General features: G+C 41.5%; 2 protein-coding genes across 5 annotated transcripts; both read right to left on the bottom strand.

Annotated features, from left to right (window-relative positions):
* Positions 1-2,266: 2,266 nt before the first annotated feature.
* LOC115731391 (probable calcium-binding protein CML36) lies at positions 2,267-3,383 on the bottom strand. Of its 2 annotated transcripts, none has more exons than XM_030662057.2 (2): positions 2,563-3,383; positions 2,267-2,523 (listed from the first exon to the last, which is right to left on the bottom strand). In XM_030662057.2, the coding sequence occupies exon 1, from the start codon at positions 3,212-3,214 to the stop codon at positions 2,570-2,572; it is 645 nt and encodes a 214-aa protein (XP_030517917.2). In that variant the 5' UTR covers positions 3,215-3,383; the 3' UTR covers positions 2,267-2,523; positions 2,563-2,569. The 2 variants fall into 2 exon arrangements, with proteins under 2 accessions (XP_030517917.2, XP_030517923.2); XM_030662063.2 differs by having other exon boundaries at positions 2,267-2,535; positions 2,575-3,383.
* A 6,309-nt stretch (positions 3,384-9,692) lies between these two features.
* On the bottom strand, positions 9,693-14,062 carry LOC115731374 (triacylglycerol lipase SDP1-like). Of its 3 annotated transcripts, XM_048271897.1 has the most exons (5): positions 13,694-14,062; positions 13,508-13,565; positions 11,822-13,442; positions 11,134-11,277; positions 9,693-10,933 (listed from the first exon to the last, which is right to left on the bottom strand). In XM_048271897.1, exons 3-5 carry the CDS (start codon positions 13,238-13,240, stop codon positions 9,974-9,976), a joined length of 2,523 nt encoding a protein of 840 aa, XP_048127854.1. In that variant the 5' UTR covers positions 13,241-13,442; positions 13,508-13,565; positions 13,694-14,062; the 3' UTR covers positions 9,693-9,973. The 3 variants fall into 3 exon arrangements, with proteins under 3 accessions (XP_048127854.1, XP_030517898.2, XP_048127855.1); XM_030662038.2 differs by having other exon boundaries at positions 13,508-14,062; XM_048271898.1 differs by lacking the exon at positions 13,508-13,565 and having other exon boundaries at positions 11,822-12,972; positions 13,694-14,061.
* Between the last annotated feature and the right edge of the window lie 6,492 nt (positions 14,063-20,554).

The following is a 20,554-nucleotide window of genomic DNA, read 5'->3' as shown; positions in this document are numbered from 1 at the left end:
CACCGAACGTCCCCGGTTTTCTCCAAAGTTGTCTGTCGTTTTTATCTCGTCCCGACAACTTTGTTTATTCAATTTATCTGTTCACGTCTAGTATTCCAAAGGAAAGAAGTTACGGGCGTCGGTTACGAGACGCCGTTTCGGGAGCCCATTTATAATCCCAAAGCGAAGGAAGACGACTATCGTTGTGTCGTGTCGTATGCGTGTCTGACGCTCCATTCCAATCGGTCTCCTATTAATATTCGTATTATCAAGTCGCGAGCCGTCGCTATTAGTTAAGGAAAAAAAAAGGCGCTCGCTCGCTTCCCGCCGAACCGCCCATTTTCGACTACTTGTGGTCGTCGCGTGCGAAACCCAAAGACCATTGCACTGTGAACGTGCTTGAGAGATGTGTTTTTTAGCTTTGAAAACTGTTTGTTTACTATAATGGCATGACTACGAATTTATTGAGAATCAAAAGCAAAAACCCACGACCTTAACTCAATCTTATTACCTCCAAATCTGAATAATCCATCAAATAACTGTCTATGAGAACCCTTCCAGATGGGTTGTAAACTGTAAAGTACAAGAGATTAAGGGAGTGGGCTTTTTTTTTCCTTGAAAAAATGACATAGATGGTTATTGGATTTATTAAGTGTGGTCCTTAAACTTTATCCCAATTTGCAATGTTGTTTTTGAACTTTTAATTTGCTTAATACAATCCTTGAAATTTTAGTGCACGTTTAATTTAGTCCTTGGACTATATGAAAAATATCCAATATTGTCCTTGAACTTCAAATGATGGAATGGCAATATTGAACATTTTCATATAGTCCATGGACTAAATAAAATTCGTACCAAAACTTTAGAAAACACATTGAACAAATTAAAAATCCAGGATTCACACTGAATATTGAGTTAAAGTTGAAGGCTCATATTGAACAAATTAAAAGTTCGGAGACTAAATTACATAGTAAGACAAAGTTCAAAGACTATTTGTGTCATTATCTTTTTTTTTTCCCCTTGTACTCCGTTTGCTAATTGGGTGCATGGTTAACATGATCCTCTGTAAAGACGTAGAAATATTCCGCGCAAATAAACGATCGAATGTCGAAAAAGCAAGCAGACAAATGGAGAAACAAGAGATAACGATGATCGTTTTGCTGTGTTCAGAAGCGTACGCTTATCTGAAAATTGGATAAGCACGCACAGCCATTCGGCTCTTGATTACGACCTCTCTTGTTGGGAGATGGATTCAATTCAATTCAGCTTCCTTCAATTGGGGAAAAAAATTAGGTCTGCTTTTTAATTCTCGAGTATTCAAAGAAAGCAATTTCCCTTTTGTCTCGTCTTTCATTCAGTTCGCATGTATCAAGACGTTTGCGTTTTTTCTCATTTCCGTAGCGTGATGCAGTGGGAGAAGTCAGCTTTATGCGCATGGGATTTGTTTTTCTCTATGGACCGCTAGAAGGCCGAGAAAGCTGTGCACTTTACAGCCTTTCGCGGCTGCCTGTCGTACTCAGGCATGGAAACAAGGCACGGCCCTCTCGTTTTACTGGGACACAGCCCACAAATTTCAATCACGAGGGAAGAAAGATGAGAAATGACTATGTTCTTGTCGTTTTAGGCTGTGAGAACAACAGTAAAAAGACAGAATTCATTTGATTCTATGGCGTGTTGTGTTTAATCATCTCTCGTCTCAATGGAAATCACCTCAAGAAAAAGGAAAGGTTTCGGAAAGAACGACTTTTCGGAAGATGGCCGGCGACCCCCTTTTCCCCGGCGACCTAGCCGTCGGAACTGGGAAAAGATTTCAACAATAGCAGGAAGAGAAAAGCGTCCCGAATCTAGAAGGCGTCCTCAAAATTCCGCTGGCTTCCGAATAAGGAAATCGATCGGAGAGTTTTTGACTTAGGACCACGACAATAATCTACCGGGAAAAGACAAAATGAAAATATAAATAACATGAATAGCCAATTTGGGAAATGGGGAAGTGCTACGGTCCCAGTCAACTGAGCCACACATGAGCGCCTCCCATTGTTGATAATGCCTTCACCTTATCCCCAACAAATGCACTTGGAAAAAGCATGCAGGGATCACAGATCGACCCTCCAAGTTCCGGGTCACTGACATATTCGGTCGGGCGAGCTCTGATCCATGGAAGGAATCGTATCTAATTCTAGATTTCATCCCCGAGAATCGAGATCGTTCGTTCGTCGGTCGAAACGATTACGGTAATTCAAGCAAATGGGTTCATAGAGAATGCATCAAGGAGATAAAACCCAACACGGAGAGAAAACAGAGTACAAGTTTTGATTTAGTCACTCGTGTATGTACGGCAGAGAGAGACAGAGAACAAAAAATGACAGATCCTCCATCACAAAACAATCCCGGCCGTTGATCTCTTCATTGCCGAGATCTCGCGGCCCTTGTCACCCGCCCGAGACATCATTTAAAAGGGGGAAAGGAAAAGGCACAAGAAAAGAAGGGAAAAATCACAACGGCGTACGGTACGATCATCAGGAGCAGAAACTGACTTGACTTCAGATCATTATCATCGTACGACATGAATTGAACGTGATCATCATCATCATCACCTCTGCAGGTCCATCATCTGAGCGAAGTCCTCGAAGCACACGAACCCGTCCCCGTTCTTGTCCACCTCCGCGATCATGCGCCTGCAGTCCTCTAGCGTGCAACGATCGTCCCCGAGCGCCGTGAACACCCGCAGGAGCTCCTCCGCCGTGATCCTCCCGTCGTGGTCCTCGTCGAAGAACTCGAACGTCTCCCTCAGCTCCGCGTCGTCGCAGACCGGCCCGCACGCCGTGCCCACCCTGCTCAGCAGCTCCTCGATGCTCACGGCGGCGTCCTCGCCCTCGCCGTGGCACCCCACCTCGCTCAGCATCACCGCCACCTCGTCGCGGCTGCCGAGCCGGCTGAGGAGGGCCTCGAGCTCCTTCCGCGAGATGATCCCGTCGCCATCCCGGTCGATGAGCCCGAACGCGCGGGAGAGCTCGAGGTTGCCGGCCCAGTCGCCTCCGCCGAGGACGCTGGTCGGGGTCAGGGCCTCGCGCTTGTGGACGGAGGAGGAGGAACCGTCGGAGAGGGAGGAGGAGGTGGTGCCGGAGCCGAACGACGGCGGGTCGGAGCGGGATGCGACGGATCGGCCCTTCCGGGACCCGAAGAATTGCTTAGGGCTGAGCCTGAGGGCCTTGGAGCTGATCTTGATGATCCTCATGGCGAGAGAGAGAGAGTGAGACGGTGGGTGAGGAAGAAGAGGAGGGGAGAGAGAAAGAAGGTGAGCTGAGAAGAGAGAGAGAGAGAGAGAGAAACTATGGGGAAAAAGGGAGGAAGGTGGGGGGTTAAATGATGGAGGAGTGTGGAGACCAGAGAAAGAGCCATGGCAGCTTCTAGGAAGCTTCGTGCCAAGGAAAATACACAAATTCGTGGGATTTACTTATAGGTTATCAATAAGCGGGCCCCGCAAACAATCTTAGATTCCGTTTGTATCACGATAAAATAAATACTTAAAAATACAAATAATTAATTTATAAATTTCTTTTATTGTCGATAATAATTTATATTTTTTCTGTTGACTCAGTTTTGTAAGCGATTCAAATGATCCTTTTTTTAAAAAAATTTCTAAATCCATCGTTCTTTACGAAATAAACGCACACTCGACGGGAAGTAAATCGATAGATTTGTTCATTTATCTTTTGCTTTTCCTTTTTCATAATTGAATGGTACGTTTAGTTTTCGTTTAACTAGATAAACTCTTTGAGAACATTACGATGCTACAAATCTAAGCAGAATAGTAAAGTTTAGATTGGAAATTACCCGAAAAGGAAAGGCTCTTGAGGTAAGTTTGGGAACCTGATCTCCACATGGTTGCCAATGATTTGGATGAAGAGGTCGGTTTTTGGCTTTTGCTGTCCAAATCGTTGGCAGGTCTTTCCAGGTAGAAAGGAAAGAAAAATTGTCACAAGCATAACCAAAAAAAAAAAAGAAATAAGAGAGAGAGAATGTAGGAAATGAATAATGACAATAATGATTCCTAAACTTTGCTCAATGTCTAATGTGGTCCTCGAATTTTAAATTTATTCAATGTGATCTTTAAACTTTTAGTCCAATGTGCAATGTGACTTTTTAATTTATCCAGTGAGGTTCCTGAAGTTTTTGTACGTGTTCAATTTAGTCGCTAAACCGTATAAAAATGCTCAACGTTGTCCTTCCATTAATTCAAGTTCATGGATCATATTGAACATTTTTATACGATCTAGGAACCAAACAAAACAGGTACCAAATTTCTGAGACTACATTGAATAAGTTAAAAGTTCGAGGATGACATTGCACATTGGGATAAAGTTTATAGACCACATTAAATTAATTTAAAGTTTAGGGATCACGTTTATACTAACTCAAAGTTAGGGTTTATTTGTGTCATTTACCCAATATGAATTATCCTAATTAATTCAATGGTAAGGGATAAAATAATTTACGTCATGAAAATCGCGATGCATTAATCTTGCGGATAGTGAAAATGTTGTTGTCGTGAGAGTCAATCGAGTCAACGATTAAGAGTGCCTCGTTTTATAAAGAGTAATGATACTGGGTAGATAATTCTACGCAATTTTCGCGTCGATAAACTTCTAATTTCCAAATCTCATAATTCAAAGGCAAAAATAGTAAGAAAGAAAGAAGAAGAATGTGGGGTCCAATTTCAATTTCAGGGAATGCGTGTAAGTTGCGCGAATTTAATCGCAATTATTTTCCCGAAAACGGCCGCTTGTATCCAATACAAAAATGAATGAACGAAAAATACTTGCATTGTCCACGAAAAAGAGTAGTTGTAAAGTATTGTCGATAACGAAAAAAATTCACAAACTAATTACTTCAAGCGATTTATTTTTCGCGAAATAAAGAGAGCTTAAGAAGCTAATGATCTTCCTGGTGTTTTGGGAAAAACCCTTGGTGAATACGTGCATATTCCAAGCATCTTCCAAGGTGCTTCTTCGAGTTTCGGGTCTCCCACTGCATCGACGGGACCCTAGTGTGGGAATGTCGACGGGGTCAAATTCCTCCAATTGTTTTTGTCTGCTCGGTGGTGGGGGTGGGGGCACGTCAAGCTCATCGGCTCGATCACTTGTGGTCGAAACCCACCATCTGCCCACCCTCCTTATGACAAATCGATGATGTCGTCCTCGCTCAGTTGAAGAGGAACGTTTCTGGAGATCGATGGAGACGTAGTTGAAGAGGAATCGTTTCTGGAGATCGCTAGAGTCATCATATTACGTGTCGTCGCGACTCGCGGGGACGTAAAGAAAGAGGTGAAATCTCCGAGTAGGACGTGTCGTGAACCCGTCTTATAGATGGTAATATCTCTGATAGGATTCCCGATCCAACTCAATGGGCTCACACGAAAGTTTTGTCCACACGACACGATGGAAAGAATTACCAAAAAATTTTTGGAGTTATTGTAATTACGTCAATTCAATTCTAAACTTTTTTTTTCACAAATTGAGTCATAAACATTTTGCATTTGTGCCAATTTAGTTTTTCCGATCAATTTTAGTTATTTCTCGTTCTTTTTTTTTTTCCTCCCTTCTTCCTCTAGTCGATCGGCAAATTTTGGTGACCAGCCGGAGGCGAGGGCCGGCGACGTTGACATCGCAAGCCTCGCTGCCATGGGCGGGGCCACCTTGCCCGAATTCGGGGGAGGCTAGCCTCATTGGCAAGCGTGATAGTCTAGGCGAGGCTAACCTTGCCCAAATTTGGGCGAGAACATCGGCCGTGCCACATAGGACTACCGGCGTCTACGTCAACAATTTTCAAGTAAAAATTAGACGAATTGACTCAATTGGCAAAACGTAAAAATATTTATGACTAAATTCGCGAACGTGCAACAAGTTAAAGAGTTTTTTGGACAATTTTCCCTCTGCAATCGGATAAAGAGCGAACTTTAATGTAATTTCCTTTCTTTTCTTTTTTCGAAAAAGAACCTACCATATAACAAATATTATAGATCTTCTTCAATCAAAGGCTGGACGAAAGGCGTGCCCTAATATAAAAACGACCCCACTACACATGCATTCTTTCTCCCGAAACCTTTTTTTGAATTATTATACTTGGATTTGAACAAATTATCTGCTAATTAATTTGCCCTAATTAACTACTACTTTACGTCCCTAAAGTAACGACAAGATTTTACTTGTTAAAACAACAAGAGAAAAGGTTGTCCTTCCAGAATCGTTGAAAATGGAAAGCAAAGAGCAAAGAGACAAAGGAGTAGTTTTGATATTACCGTCCAAAGCGCACACATTCCGAACAGTGTCGCTTGCCCCGGCACGTTACAGAGAGAGAGAGAGAGAGAAAAACGGAGCCGTTCACCCGATTTGGGCGTTTTCTCTTTGTGTCGCCCGACAAGAGCCGCCCCGCCGAAAAGGTTCGGCCCACAGACATTTGAAAACTTTCTCCTCCACCTCGATCCATATGCCTAAAGTACCTTCACATCCGATCAAATTTGAAAAAAAAAAAAATCATATCCAAACTGAGGTGAGAATGCACACACATTAATGACTCATTTGTCACTCATATCATGTTTGAACTCATTTATGACTCACTTATTAAATATAACTGATCCATATAATAATTTATCTCATTGTATATAAGTTAAGAAATGGATTCATGACCCATTTTGATAGGTCTAAGTGTAAGTAAGCGCTTTCAAGAAACTATGCAAGTGTTATTATTCTCATCAATTTAGTGAGATGCAACAGAAAATGTTAGGAGGATGGACAAGGTCTTTTTCCAAATTAATTTTTTTTTAAAATATTTACAAAATTATTTTTTAAAAATAAATATTTACAAATTTGGGCCTCGCTCTGCGGTTGAGGTGCCGAGCGAGGCCCGCTCGGCGGTTGGGTTGCCAGCAAGGCCCATCTTGGGCCTTTTTTTTTTTTTTTTAATTTCGTATTTTTTTAATTATTGATACTTATAATATTTATTTTATTTATAATTTTTTTCTTGTGAAGCTTATCTTTATAACATAATTAGCAATAATTAATGTAAACATTTATTAAGATCTATAATTAATAAATAATGTTGTAATTATGTAATTAATTAAAAATATTCATAAAATAAAATTGGTAAGATATATGAAAAAAAATAAGATTTTCATAATATATAACAATCGTCAACCGCAATTACATCTATTAATGATGTCGTCCTCTTATATGACCTCATGTTCCGCAAGCAGGTCATCTCCGTTGTTTGGCAAGTCTAGTATTGCACCGAAGAGGAGGATGAGAATCCGGATGAGTAAGACATGTAAATGACGAAGTCATATCTTGTGAAAATATGTCGTGCCTAGACGCTATATATTGATGCAGCATTCAGTGAAAATAACAAACAAATCCCTGTTTAAAGAGAAAATCTCAAAATTCAATAATAATCATCGTCCTCAAAAATGTGATAATAGAACCTTTTATAGGGTGTTAACCCTAAACCTAGCCCTAGTAGGATTTTAAATGTCAAAATCCAAAATTACAAAACTGCCATTAATAAATCCCGAAAACACTAAAAAAATAGGAAAACCCATCTAAACAATCCTAAATCGCAAAATTCCATCGTTCATCACCGCCAACTAGGTGAATATTGATTAGGAGGCCGTTTTGCTTCGGCTGACCGAATTTGAGCCCGATCCGATGTCGTCGACCCGATCCCCCGGTTCTTGACATATTACTATTTCGCCTTACGGTTGGATTTCTACTCGTCCAATAGATAAATATATTATGAAAATCTCATTTTTTTTCATATATCTTACCAATTTTATTTTATGAATATTTTTAATTAATTACATAATTACAAAATTATTTATTAATTATATATATTAATATACATTAATTATTGCTAATTATGTTATAAAGATAAGCTTCACAAGAAAAAAAATTACAAATAAAATAATTATTATAAGTATCAATAATTAAAAAAAAAAAAAAACAAGGCGGGATACGAGCCTTGCCAGGATGACAGGGCCCCCCCCGCTCCCTCCAACCCGGGAGGGAGGCCCAAATTTGTAAATATTTATTTTTAAAAAATATTTTTTAAAATATTTTTTAAAAAAAATTAATTTGGAATAAAACCCACAAAAGTCCCAAGCTCGAAAGGAGGGAAATGCATTCACCGGGTCGACCTAAAGTCTCGCTCGCGATTTCTAAATCACGTCGGTCGATGGTGAGCGTGCTGCGTGACTCGGATCATGCCTTCAACCAATCCACGCCTTTAATCGATACTTTCTGCTCAACTTCTCAGTACACACCTCGCTTGACAAGTATCGACATGGAGTAGATGGCACATGCCCATAGGCTCATCTCTTATCTAGTTCTAGCTCTAGCTTGCCGTGTTGGAACTCTTAATTTGACTAAAAGTCGAGATTGTGTTCGCTAGAGCTCCAGGAAGTCAACCCAAAGTCTAATCTATCGAATTCTCAATTTGACTAAGCATGCCCGGGACGCGCAGTAGAGTCCAATAACGTGTAAACCATCATACCATCCGAGACCTATAAGGATCTAAAGTCCGATAAATAACTCGATTAATGTTATCGTGTGATTGATTTCGTGGGTTAGAAGGAGTTTTAGATAAGCATGATATCATCTCGACGATCCCCGATGAAAGCTCAGACAGCCCATGGTCCTGCTTAGTGCAGCAAATGGACCATTTTAATCAGTTTTCAATTGAAAAAGGAGATGGCGTGATTGATTGACCGATTGGCATCCGCTCCATTTCATGGGTCTTTTTCAGATTCTGGTGAAAGATGGGGATGTTGCTTGAGCCACTGTGCACTTCCAAATGTGGGGTGTTTGGACATTCCCCCCACAGAAAAGCTGTTTGTCTATGGGTCTGTGAATTTGCAAATGGGGCTCACTATGGAGGACCACCCTTCATTGCAATCGAACCACACAGTAGAAAAAAAAAAGGAGGGGGGGGTCCCGCCCGTGCATGAATCTGAAAGCTGATTGTATACGACGGCATTCGTATCTGTAGCGGTAACTTTATACACCTCGAAGATTATGTATTGATGGGTCGTTCGCTATGCAATGCTCTCTGCGACGTATCCCACTGGCACCCGGGTACAGGTAAACGTAGAGACAGGATGCACATACATGTATGCATCACGCGCATTAGGCGACGATTACTTAGCCATCACACGATTCCAAAATGATGATAGTTTTGAAAAAAATGATCCAAGTGGGCACATTCACTTACCAGAGCCTCCAACTTGTGAAGCTGAGATTACTGATTGGTGGCTTAATTCTCAGCTACTTGCACACTAAAGGTTGAAGCAGCACCGGTCATTGTATGTGAAAAGGTAGGATGATCATTTACCTGTTTAATCTTCTGCAGATTAGACGTGCCGCGCGAAATGTTCTGTCCACACGCTTTGTATTTCTGCATCGCAGCCTACAATTAGATCATAAAATATACAAAAAAAAACAATCAAAAAATGTAGTCAAATGTGCCTTCATTTCACATGGAACCCCTTTCACCCACCTTATCAGCAAAATGCTGGCTCGCTTCGGGTAACATCATTGTGATGAACTCTCATATTTACAACCCGGGTGCATCACCTTTACCTCTCTCGATATGAGCATGAAGTCCTAAACATGACAGCAGATGATTCTAAAGCTAGATTAGAGAGATATTGAATGACTTGAATCAAAATGACCAAACGTGCATACCACTTAAAATTCCTGATCATCAACAATCAATCTCATAAGCAAGAGAGAATGAGCAATTTCTAATTCAAGAACAGAAACTTAAATTCGGAGCTACTGGCTTTTCGACTGGAGGTAGCGCCGCCGATTATGCAACTTGACTCACCCTGATGCCAAAAACAGCATGAGGGAAATTCCTATGCAACCTTGACTATTCAAGCTGGCTTTGATTGGTAGGCAGCATTAGCTAACGGGAAAGATGATTGAGAGTCCACTCATTGAGGTTATGAAGAGGCACCATCTGCAGGGATCTGTTCATTTCTGTAATGAGAATCAGCATTGGCATCTAGAGTAGTTAGATTTGAGCTACTTTCAACGTTCGTTGTATCATCGCCAGATTCGGATGCCGAACTCACATCCATCTCCTTCTCTGGCGAATCCAGTTGCAAGCATTCGGGGACTTCGCAGCTGCAGTCCCCACTTCTATTTGGCGATGCCAGATCCTCTCTTCGCACAACATTGAGCACGAACCCATCAGAAATCCTTTCTGCCTGTAAAAGATCGCCTTCATTGACTGTTATGCTCGAGCTGTTTCTGGTCCCTAGCTCCCTCTGGTCAAACTCCATGCCCTCTGAACTCCGGTCTGGTGTAATCACCCTCGAGGTGTGGAAAAGTGAGTCTCTTCCCATCTGAGCATTGGTAGAATTTGGACTAGGCAACATCTTCAGTTCGACTTCAATGTCCAAATTCTGGACGAAATCGATGAACTTATTTGCCGACGCAGTCCTCATCAATGGGCCACCTGATCTCGTCCATGAATTCAAATCGACGTTCTCCGATTCACTATCGCTTTCGTCATGCCTGTGTGCCCATAAGTTTCTGCCCGACAATCCTCCTGATGCACCACTTCCCTGAGGATGTAAGGAGGAAGCCATGTCGTTGAGGAGGTCTTCCTCAAGGGATCCAGTTGAGTTTTCTCGAGCAAGGCAATTCCATGAAGGGATCCTCCTAGAAGCATGGAACCTGACCGTGTTGGCTATACCGTGAGAAGAAGCGGCTGCTGCTCTCTCGGCGCTTCTTTTGAGTCTGCGCATGTGGTTTAGGACCGCAACGCATTCATCGAGAGCAAGTTCAATGCCACAATTGGCTTTTATGGCCGAGAGCTTCTCCCAAGTGCACCTCCTCCCCTGATTGACCGCCTTTTGCAGCTCCACAAGAGATGGATTTTGCAGTAGCTTTGAGTACTGCCCATAAGGAGAGGTATAAGAATGAGCAACCACAGTTACCAACCGTTATAGCTAAAAATATGTAATACTTCAATCAGAATCAACGATGCGTATCACTATGCAACAGTACGGTGTCACAGCTGGTTAGAATGTCCAAACACTTGAAGAGCTTATGCTCAGAATGCAGGAACTTGACAATACCAACAGCACGCGTATACCTGAGCAAGTGTTGCAGGCACAACAACAGTGACATCGCCCTCCCAATCTTGAGCAAACAGCTGGGCTATTCCTCCCAAAGGAAAACCAAGTTCTAGTACTTGGTTGCATCTATGTTTTACCTCCATCTCAGCAAGGTGAGCAAGCTGCACAACCAACCATAGCATATCATTTTCATCTTAGGAACTGAAGGACAGACAACATGTATAAGCAAACATGAACGCATCAAGTCAGGCTGAGAAGACATGCTCAAGCTCAAAAGGTCTTGATTGTTAGAAGCTGAAGCACAGATTATTTTTAGTAAAACAAGTGAAGCTGTAGATTTTTTACAACAAAACATGACCTTTTGAACTTGCATGTTTGTGGCTCTAATAAACATTAACGACACAAGCTGAACATGTCACTCAAAACATTTGGAATTGGTGTGCCGCCTTTTAGAGAATGGTAATCTGCCGACCGAAAACTAAACTCATGTGTCCACAAGAGGATGGGGTATGCGTATGTCGGTGTGCCCCAAGAGGGAAAATCAGATGAAGAGTGTCCCCTGATAATGGTCGGAAAAAGAAGAAGAACATATAATGTGCACAAGCAACTCTAGTAACAAATAACACAAGCACTGTGATCCAAGTCGAGAAGAGGAGTTCAGATAAGAACACCACAGGATGCATGTTGCAGCCCACTGATGCATACCTTGGCAGCAAAGTTTCCTCCATAAGCTCTAACAAAGTCCTTGAGCCTTAAAAATGGTGCAATATGAGGGTTTGCCTGACTGACAATGAAATGATTGACATTGAACAGCTCCTTCAGCTGCATCATGGGCAAATCAATCTCCAAGCTACCATCCCTCCACCGACGCATAGATGGGCCTGACCCCTCCTCTGGTTCCAAATTGAATGGCGGATGGTATGGAACAATTTCTCCACTCCGATCCTTTGCCATTAGTTCCTGAGCTTCAAAAAGACCAGGGAAGGCACAAGAGGCGGTCACTGCGCTCCATATCACCACATGAGGCGAAGTCAAGTAATTGAGACATCTAGGGGGCTCGTGCTTCCTTGGCGAGCACACTGTTATCCCAAGAACTCGTCCAGTCATGTCATAGGCTTCTTGAAACGTAAGATTACTGGTGAGGTGCCTCAACATCCACTGCAAATGTCTGATCTCATGAACAGCTCCTTGTGTCATGACCCTTCTCACAACTGTAAAAATGCCACCTAATTGATCGAAGAACTGCAACGAGTGCAAAGAGTCCTCAAAGAAACTCTGGAGCTCAGGCCAAGACCTTGTCGCGACGACGGCACACACGATGGATCCAACACTGGAGCCTGCAATTATTCTAGGTAAAAGCTTGTGCTCCACCAACGTTTTCACCACGCCGATGTGAAATGCTCCGAGGGAAGCTCCTCCACTCAAAAGCAGAGCCGTCCTGCCAAAGGCATGCCTAGTTTCGTGCATGAAAGCAAGCTTCTCTTCCAAAGAGAGCTCTTCAGAGTCTGATTGACACACCATTCTTAACTGTGTCGACACCTCGTCAATGTAGTCCTTTATGAGCTTCGGCACTTGAAGCCTGCCTTTGTGAAGCTCGGAATTGCACATGTTGCCGAGATTTCTCACTAGATCGGCTCTCATGCAAAAGATGATATCTCGCAGAGATCCCTCCTGGCGACGCTGGTGGAGCACTTGAAGCGTATTCCTCACCAGTTCTTCATCGTAAAGGGCACAATCATTCATCCTTAACGTCTCCTTGTCGAGCATCTTTGCAGCATGAGCCCACTCCTCGTAGGTCAGCGCAGTTCTCATCATATTCCTCCAAAATTTCCTCCGGTAGGCCATTTCGGCCCTGGCTTTTACATTGGTGTACCGTTTCAACAAGAAAGCAACAATAGTCACCATCGCTAGGATCCCTTGCGGATTTCTCGGATGCAACCAAGAAAACACAGGAGCCACCAAGGCTCTCATCCTATATAAGTAAGCCAAAAGTATACGCAATATTTCATGTTGCAGATGGGACAGGGATTTACAGAATAGGATCCTAAAAGCAATTGTTCGCCCCATGATTGTTGAAGGGCCAATCGAGAACCGATCGACGCTTGCCTCATTGCTTATATCCATGCCTTAATGCATAAACTATAAATCCTCAATTTCCAGATATGTCAAACTAATATTGCCAAATGAACAGAACAAGGAATAGTTTCGTAATTCTCCAAATGCATCTGATGCAACCTAAAACCCCAAAATGGCTCCGTTTGTGCAGGAAAAGCTGGCAGCTTTCCTGAGAAATAGATGTCTTTTCTTACAGAAGTGGCGGAAAAACCTATAACAGCAAAAATTAGTGAACTAACGCTTCTTACATAATCTTAATGAGACCAAAGCCGGAACCAAGCAACAAAATTGGATTTCAACCTGACCTATAATCACCAACTAATCAAACCGCAACCTAAGACGACACTTAGACAGTAAGCAAACGGCAATATCAATAAGCATTTTTGTGTACGTCAGAGGAACTCATAACAGAAAGGAACGAACTTTGCAAGTTCGTTCAAAGCCCAAACAGAACAGAGTTACGAGCCGATCTGCCCTCCCAATGCTCGAAATCTCAGGACCCAACATCCAAAAGAACGCACTCTGCAATCCAAATGCAACCAGCCATCGAACCGATCTGGCGCAAGAATCCAAATCACCCTTCAAGGCTATGCAACAGTTCGCAAAATGCGAAGCGGCAGACCGGAGAGCGATGGGGATGGGGATTGGAATCGGTGAGGAAGGATGCAGAATCTCGGGATCGGCGAAGAAGAGATAAACATCGTGGGAGTGACGTAGAGTCGAATCAGCAAGTCATGGGTCGACGACTTTGGATTGATGGAAGTCGACAAAAAAAAAAAACTCAAAGCTCCTCCCCCATCATCCCGACGATTCAATCCAATCCAAAAGGGTGGCGAAAGCGGGAAAAAGAGATTAAAAAAAGGGAAAAGGACACTTCTTTGTCGCGTGCTACGAGTCAAAAAGAGGTTAAATCTGGGAGGTTTCTATTCATGGCATGGTACGCTGATTATGACGATGTGGAGAGTCCGAAAGTTTCCGCCTAAAAAAGAAACTCGACGAGACACGCAGAGCATAACTGTAGACAAGGCAAGGCAAGAAATAAAAATTGGGTGGAGTCGCAGTCGGAATCTTTCGGCCTCTCTCGTTCGGAATCTCTGCGAACTTTTCCGATGATAAAAGTGGGGCGAAAGCGATCGTTGAGGGAGACTTTTGTGTATTTTCGAGTTCTGTACGGATCGTATATGTGTTTTTGTACGCCGCCGCGATATACGAAAAGGGAAGTGCCTTTTTCACTCCCTATACAAATAGATTCACCCGAATTTCGCTAGAAAGATAAAAAAAAAAAATTGCCCTTTATGGTTCAATTGAAAGGCTTTAAAGCGATGGATTCTAAATTTATTCGCTTTTCTTATTTTTGTCTATTTTTTTCTGACTTCATATGGAACCTAGGGCGTGCATGGCAACACTTCTTCATGAGAAACCAACTTCTGATCAGACTTCTCCCCTAAACTAAAAGTTAATTTTTCTACTTCTACTCCACATTGACTTCTGATCAAAAAAATTCGTTTGATAACGGTTGAAAATTTCTACTTTTGAAGCATTATTAACAAAATATCATTAGCAATGGTGGTCGGTAGAGGCGGGTGTGGTCCAAGAAGTGATTCTGGAGTCGAGAAATTAAAATTTTTTACTTCTCAAAAAATCCAATCAAAAGTGAAAAATCTTACCAAATGTGAAAAATCTTACAAGAAGTCAATTTTTTACCAAAGGTTTTTTTACTTTAATTAGGTTTTTATCAAACACATTTTTCTATCAAATGAGCTTCTGACAAAGAAATACAATTTCTGAAGTATTTTCATGCGCAACACTAGTTGCCATAATTAAAAATATCATTTTTTTTTGTAGAAATAAGATAAAAAGTCACCAAAATCCTTAAATTATACCCACTGTGAAATGTTATACTATTAATAATTTTTTGTGTCACCCAAAACCCCAAAATTATATATATACGACATATTTATCCTTCGTTTCTCTGTTATGTCAATGAACACCACCAGAAACCACTCTTGAATAATAAGAAAACGGTGTCCTGATCTGCGTCTCTCTCGTTTTAGGGGTCAGGTTCTTCCCGGATCTGCACCACACAACGACGAAATCTTTAAATGCTCTCTGTCTGAAGCATTAATTTTTTTTTTTTTTTGGGTTCATTATTAGATTTAACCTCTGTATGGTTTTTTAATACCAATTCTTTTCGACATCGTTGAACATATGGACCGATAGTCAAAGTGAAATTTAAAAAAGTTTGCACAAAAATAACCTTTTAACAAAGTCAAGTAATTATAAACTTTTATTTTATTGCGTGCATATAGCCACTAAACTCTTTCCTTGTTAATTGTCTTTTCATTTAGTTTGAATTGCCAAAAGGTAACATCATTCATGGACTATTTATGGAAAAGAAAAAAATCAAGGTGCCTCGATACGCATATCGTTTTCATGTCGTTATTTTCGGTATACTTCTCATACTCCTATGCCGTTTTACAAGCTTTGTGCATAAGTGTCTCATCGACGGTTAAAAAAAAAATAGTAAATTCTTTGACATAGTAAATGAAAAGTTATATTTGGGACTAATTATAAAAAAAAAAAATTACCAAAAAAAAAAGAGTTTTTAAAAATAAGTGAAAAAAAAAAGGGGGGGTTGGGAAAAAAAAAGGGAGGAAGAAGAAGCTGCTACATTTGATTTTCTAAACTACAATGAGTATAAACTTTGAAGGACAATTATAATCTGGAAACTAACTGAATTGAAGAACCGGTCGGGGGAATGTAGAAATCATCAAGACCCGATTTTGTCAATACAGTGAAAATGGAGTGAATTTAGTCATATAGGGACTGAGATTAATAACCCCATACTTTTAAAAAGATGTGATAATTTAGATACAAAGACCTTGTTTAATTCATTGATGTGCTTGTATTGAAAATAAGACGGCCCTTTTTGCCCCATCCTATTCCACATTATGTGCCTACTACTTGAGAAAATTTACAATCCAATTCTTTTAAAAAGCACCAACTCTAACTCAATTTTCAATTTTCAATTTTGGTCCCAAATTTTTTTCCCCTCATAAAAAAAATCAATTTTATCTTTTATCATAATTCAAGCTCAAATTTTTTTGTCTTGTTAAAAAAATCACCTTTAGTTCGTATCTCAATTTTAGCCTGAACGTTTTTTGTCTCGTGAAAAAACACAAAATCTCAATTGGTACCCAACTTTGGCCCCCGTCAAGTATTAGTGAATTGACACATGGAAGCTTTAACGGCATTATTGGATGAAAACTGATGTGGTCCCGATTTGGGTACCAACTAAAAGTTGATACTTTCGTTTAGACAACAAAAAGTTTGGACCAGTGATTGAGATCCGAGCTAAATTTGATGTTTATTTATGAGACAAAAAAAAACGTTGGTTGGATCAGAATTTCAGCACGATTTAAAGTTTGTACCTTTTTATGAGACAAAAAAAAAATTATTTGGGCCAGAATTGAAAACCGATCTAAACTCAATTTGTGTTCTTTTAGTTCCTTTCTAATTTCTTCTTGAGATCTTTCATCAAAGTTACAGCTACAAATCTAGTGATCGGCACAATTTCAAGCTATTGGGCCCAGTAGACACGATGAAAAACTTAAGAACTATGGGTTTGAACTGCGATGGCATACGTTACTTGGGCCATGGCCCATCAAAAGTGACATTTAGGCGTGACAGAATATTTAAATATTGCAATTATTAATCTGTGAAGATTTATAATTAACCAATTCTAACTTTAATGTCCCCAGAAAATATTTATTATCTATTCATACAGTTTTTCAAGAAATCAGCATCAAGCAAATATGGAAATTAATTATAAAAAAAAAAAGATACCGACTTTATACGAGCCTAATGCATCAAAACCCTTAAATTTGAACCCACATGATCTAATGACTGATTCATATTTTATCGGAACGAACCCGAAGAGATGGTCAAGTATGTCACGACACGTCATCTCTTCGAACCGGAAACTTCTAGTTTGCGAAGCAAGGCATGGGGGCGAGGAAGTAATTTCAAAATAGGAAACTCCTTTTCCTAATTTTAACTTCATATAGAAACCCCTACATGACAAGTCAAAACGCAAACGCGCCCACAATCTTTTATCGTAGTTTAACAAAAACGACGCCCCCAAATTGACGTACGAACGTGGAAGCCAAGTCACGTATTCGCTCGTCTCGTCCCTATAAACTCTTCCTCCTCCGCCTCTAAAAAGCCTAAAAACATCCCACACAGCACACAAAATCCTGCCGTCCCCTAAGTCACAGTTTTCATGGCTGGCCTTCAGTACTACTTCTTCCCAACTGATTTCTACTACCCTCGTCCAAAGCCCGTCGCCGGGACCAACACTGCAGACGTCGATGTCAATGTCAATGGCAACGTCAATGTCGATCCTCGTGCGGTCCCTAGCTCTCAACCCGAGGATGGTTGCAAAACGAATCCTGAGAAGACGGCGGCGGCGGCGGCAGCCCTTGTCTATTCGGACGTGAAGGGCGAGAACAAGAAGCCTAGAGGAAACCTTCACCGTAAGGCCCTGGTGCTTTCCCCTCGTGAGATTGGTGGGGAACGCCGTCATCTCGAGGCGGTTGTCGCAGATTGTAGGAACAAGTCGGATCGTAATTTGTGAAGATCTCGTGCAATCTTGGTTTGGCGATGGCGAGAGACCTCTTGGAAAGATTTCAATTCTTTCACCCTCCTAGGGTTTTTTTTTTTTCTCTAAAGAACCATCCTGTATGTGACTGGAATATTCTTCTCTCTGTAGCCTGCTTGTTCTTTCAATCTTTGATCGTCTGTTTGACGTGATTACGTCTTAATACTTCATGCGTGAGGGTCTAGCTTCTATGATTGCAATAGATGCAGCTGGGGATTGCGAAATTACCGTAGTCTGGCCCAGAGAATAGAAACCCTAGAACCTAATTCAGGGTATATGACTCCTGGAATCTAAGCTTTACAAAGTTCGAGCAAGCCAGTTCCAAAATTACTCTCCACGTGATTACGAAGTTCTCTCTTTTACTTAATAGTTCCTTTTTTACCCTAGCAAGACCTCGAACGGGCTTTCCAAATGCGCTTCCTCCATGCAATTCCTACGTTGCAACGATCCGATCCGACAAGAACCGAGAGTGATCGCCGAGGCTAGAGAGCAACTAGACAAGAAGCCGATAGGTTATTAAGATGGCAACGATGGCGAAGAAGGTAGGAATAAGCCGAACCGTACACCGAACAAGAAGATAATGATTGAGATATATGTGTGTGAGAGTCTTGGAATCAATTCACGGAAAATCATTTTAACATGATATCAACTCTTAGCTTTGATACTCCAAAGTTAAACGGTTTTCATATTAGAGCATTTCTAGAATGAGTGACCTCTTGAAAAATTATTCATGGCATCACGTTTAAGATTTTACAATCTATACAACATTTTTTGAATGAGAAAAATTTTCCTAACAATACTTTCGGAGACGGTACAATCTTGGTACAATCTCAATCGTAAATTCATACATCATCGTTGCGTGTTTTGTATGGATTACTTATTGATTGAAATATTATGTAATCATAAATAACTGACATCACTATTTACCAAAACAACAACCGTGGCAGGAGAAAAGCCCGCGGTAAGAAATTGAACGCGCCTCAATGGCTCCAACGTCACGTCCCAACGACCCTTCTTGGTTCTTGCGTCCCTCTTCTTCTTCTTCTCTCTATCTCTCTATAAATAACTCACAATTCACGTGCCCACCTGCATCAACGAACCCGCCGGCTGATCACACTCCCCTCTCCTTTATCACGGAATCTCCTCTTTCCTCCTCCTTGCTGACGCTTCTCTTTCTTGCTCCTTGTTCTCCCGCCCTTCTTTCAATGGCGGGCCTCCAGTACAGCTTCTTCCCCACCGACTTCTTTTACCCGCGTCCCCTGCAAGACAATCCCGGCAAAGCCGCGGCCAACAGCTTGGTCTCCCTCCGGACGCCGAAAAGAGACGCGGAGGACGAAGATCTCGAAAGGCAACCCAAGAGCTTGGCCCTTCGCAGCGCCCCCAGTTCAGCTTCCACTTCGATCGTCTTGAGCAACAAGAAGGAGGGGAAGCATATCCAGAGTCAAAGCAACGATCTTGCTTAGCGCTCAACATTCGTTCGTTTCATATGAAGAACGGTGGAAGATTTCCTATTTTTGCTGTATTATGTATATCATCAGGTGTTTGATATGTAAAAGCAGAGCATATCGCGGCTCTGTTTCCGAAAAATATCCTAAATAATGTATAAAATTGGATTTTCGTTCATCCATTTCGATGGTTTTTGGCGATGGTTGTAAGACTTCTCTTTTGCTGGGTGACTTTAAGGTGAATAATCATCGTAAAGATGTTCCTCAATCTAGCTTGGTACAATTTCGTGAAGTCAGTTGATTTGCTCTGCTTTTCTGCATCTTGCAATTTTCTTTCTTCGCCGCCCTGAACGCAATGCTTGATCTTTACGTTGTTCTAAGAGGCCTTGAATATTGAATTCTAACGTCGAAAAAAACTAACTTGCGACTGTATTTGACAAAAGCGAAAAAGGAAAAACGAAGAAGAACATCGGAGAGTTTAGCGAGCGTGGTTGAAAGTATGTATTTGAGTTTGTCAGCGATAACCAGTTCCTCTTCTCTGTTTTATTCATTTTTTCTGTTTCTTTTTCCTGTTAGGGTCAAAAGCTGAATTCGACAGGGCAAAATTGAGGGGCTGAAGAGAATTCCCAACCTTGAGGCGGCGGAATATTCTTGTTTGAATGCGTGCAGGCAAAGCAGGGCTGCTTGGGGAGGAAGCAGAGAGTCGGAGACCCATGAAGAAGGAATAATTTTAACTGTGGAGGAATATGCGGTTTGAATTTCAGGCAGATCTTCCGCTCACCTGCCTCTACAAATGTTAAACACCCTCTTCATAAATGTCTTTCACATGTTAAAGGTGGAAACTTTTTGTGATGGATCACCAAAAGTCAAAGCTTTTCCCGAAAGTCTGCGGTCTCGCTGGGTGGGCTACGACTAGCGGATCCAACAGGGTTTGGCAACTCATCACAGCCCCCGCTCCAGCTTGAAAGCGACATTTACCCTCTTCCGACTTTGCCAATTTATGGTGCGATGGACTGCTCTTATGAATCCATGAATCCTCTAAAATTTTCGATGCCCGATGTTCGTTCTTTCACGCGACACGGTCGATCGGACTATATGGACGGTGTCTCTCATCAGAAGACTAGATAGGCACTTGATTCTAAACTTTGTATAAAATGTTTACTAACCCCGAGATTCGAGATTCGAGATTCGAGATGGGCACGAGAGAGCATGCGATGT

This window comes from Rhodamnia argentea, chromosome 10 (assembly GCF_020921035.1).
Source record: "Rhodamnia argentea isolate NSW1041297 chromosome 10, ASM2092103v1, whole genome shotgun sequence".
NCBI lineage: Eukaryota > Viridiplantae > Streptophyta > Magnoliopsida > Myrtales > Myrtaceae > Rhodamnia > Rhodamnia argentea.
Note: the sequence above shows the minus strand (reverse complement) of the source record. Positions and strands in the feature narration are given on the sequence as shown.

What these genes read in the sequence shown, in the direction of transcription:
- LOC115731374 (XM_030662038.2), bottom strand. Translation starts at nt 13,240, where the DNA reads ATGGATATAAGCAATGAGGCAAGCGTCGATCGGTTCTCGATTGGCCCT. An exon ending in GAGGAAACTTTGCTGCCAAG is followed by an intron (nt 11,278 to 11,821) that starts GTATGCATCAGT and finishes TTGGTTGTGCAG; the next exon opens with CTTGCTCACCTTGCTGAGAT. An exon ending in TGCCTGCAACACTTGCTCAG is followed by an intron (nt 10,934 to 11,133) that starts GTATACGCGTGC and finishes CCTTATGGGCAG; the next exon opens with TACTCAAAGCTACTGCAAAA.
- LOC115731391 (XM_030662057.2), bottom strand. Translation starts at nt 3,214, where the DNA reads ATGAGGATCATCAAGATCAGCTCCAAGGCCCTCAGGCTCAGCCCTAAG.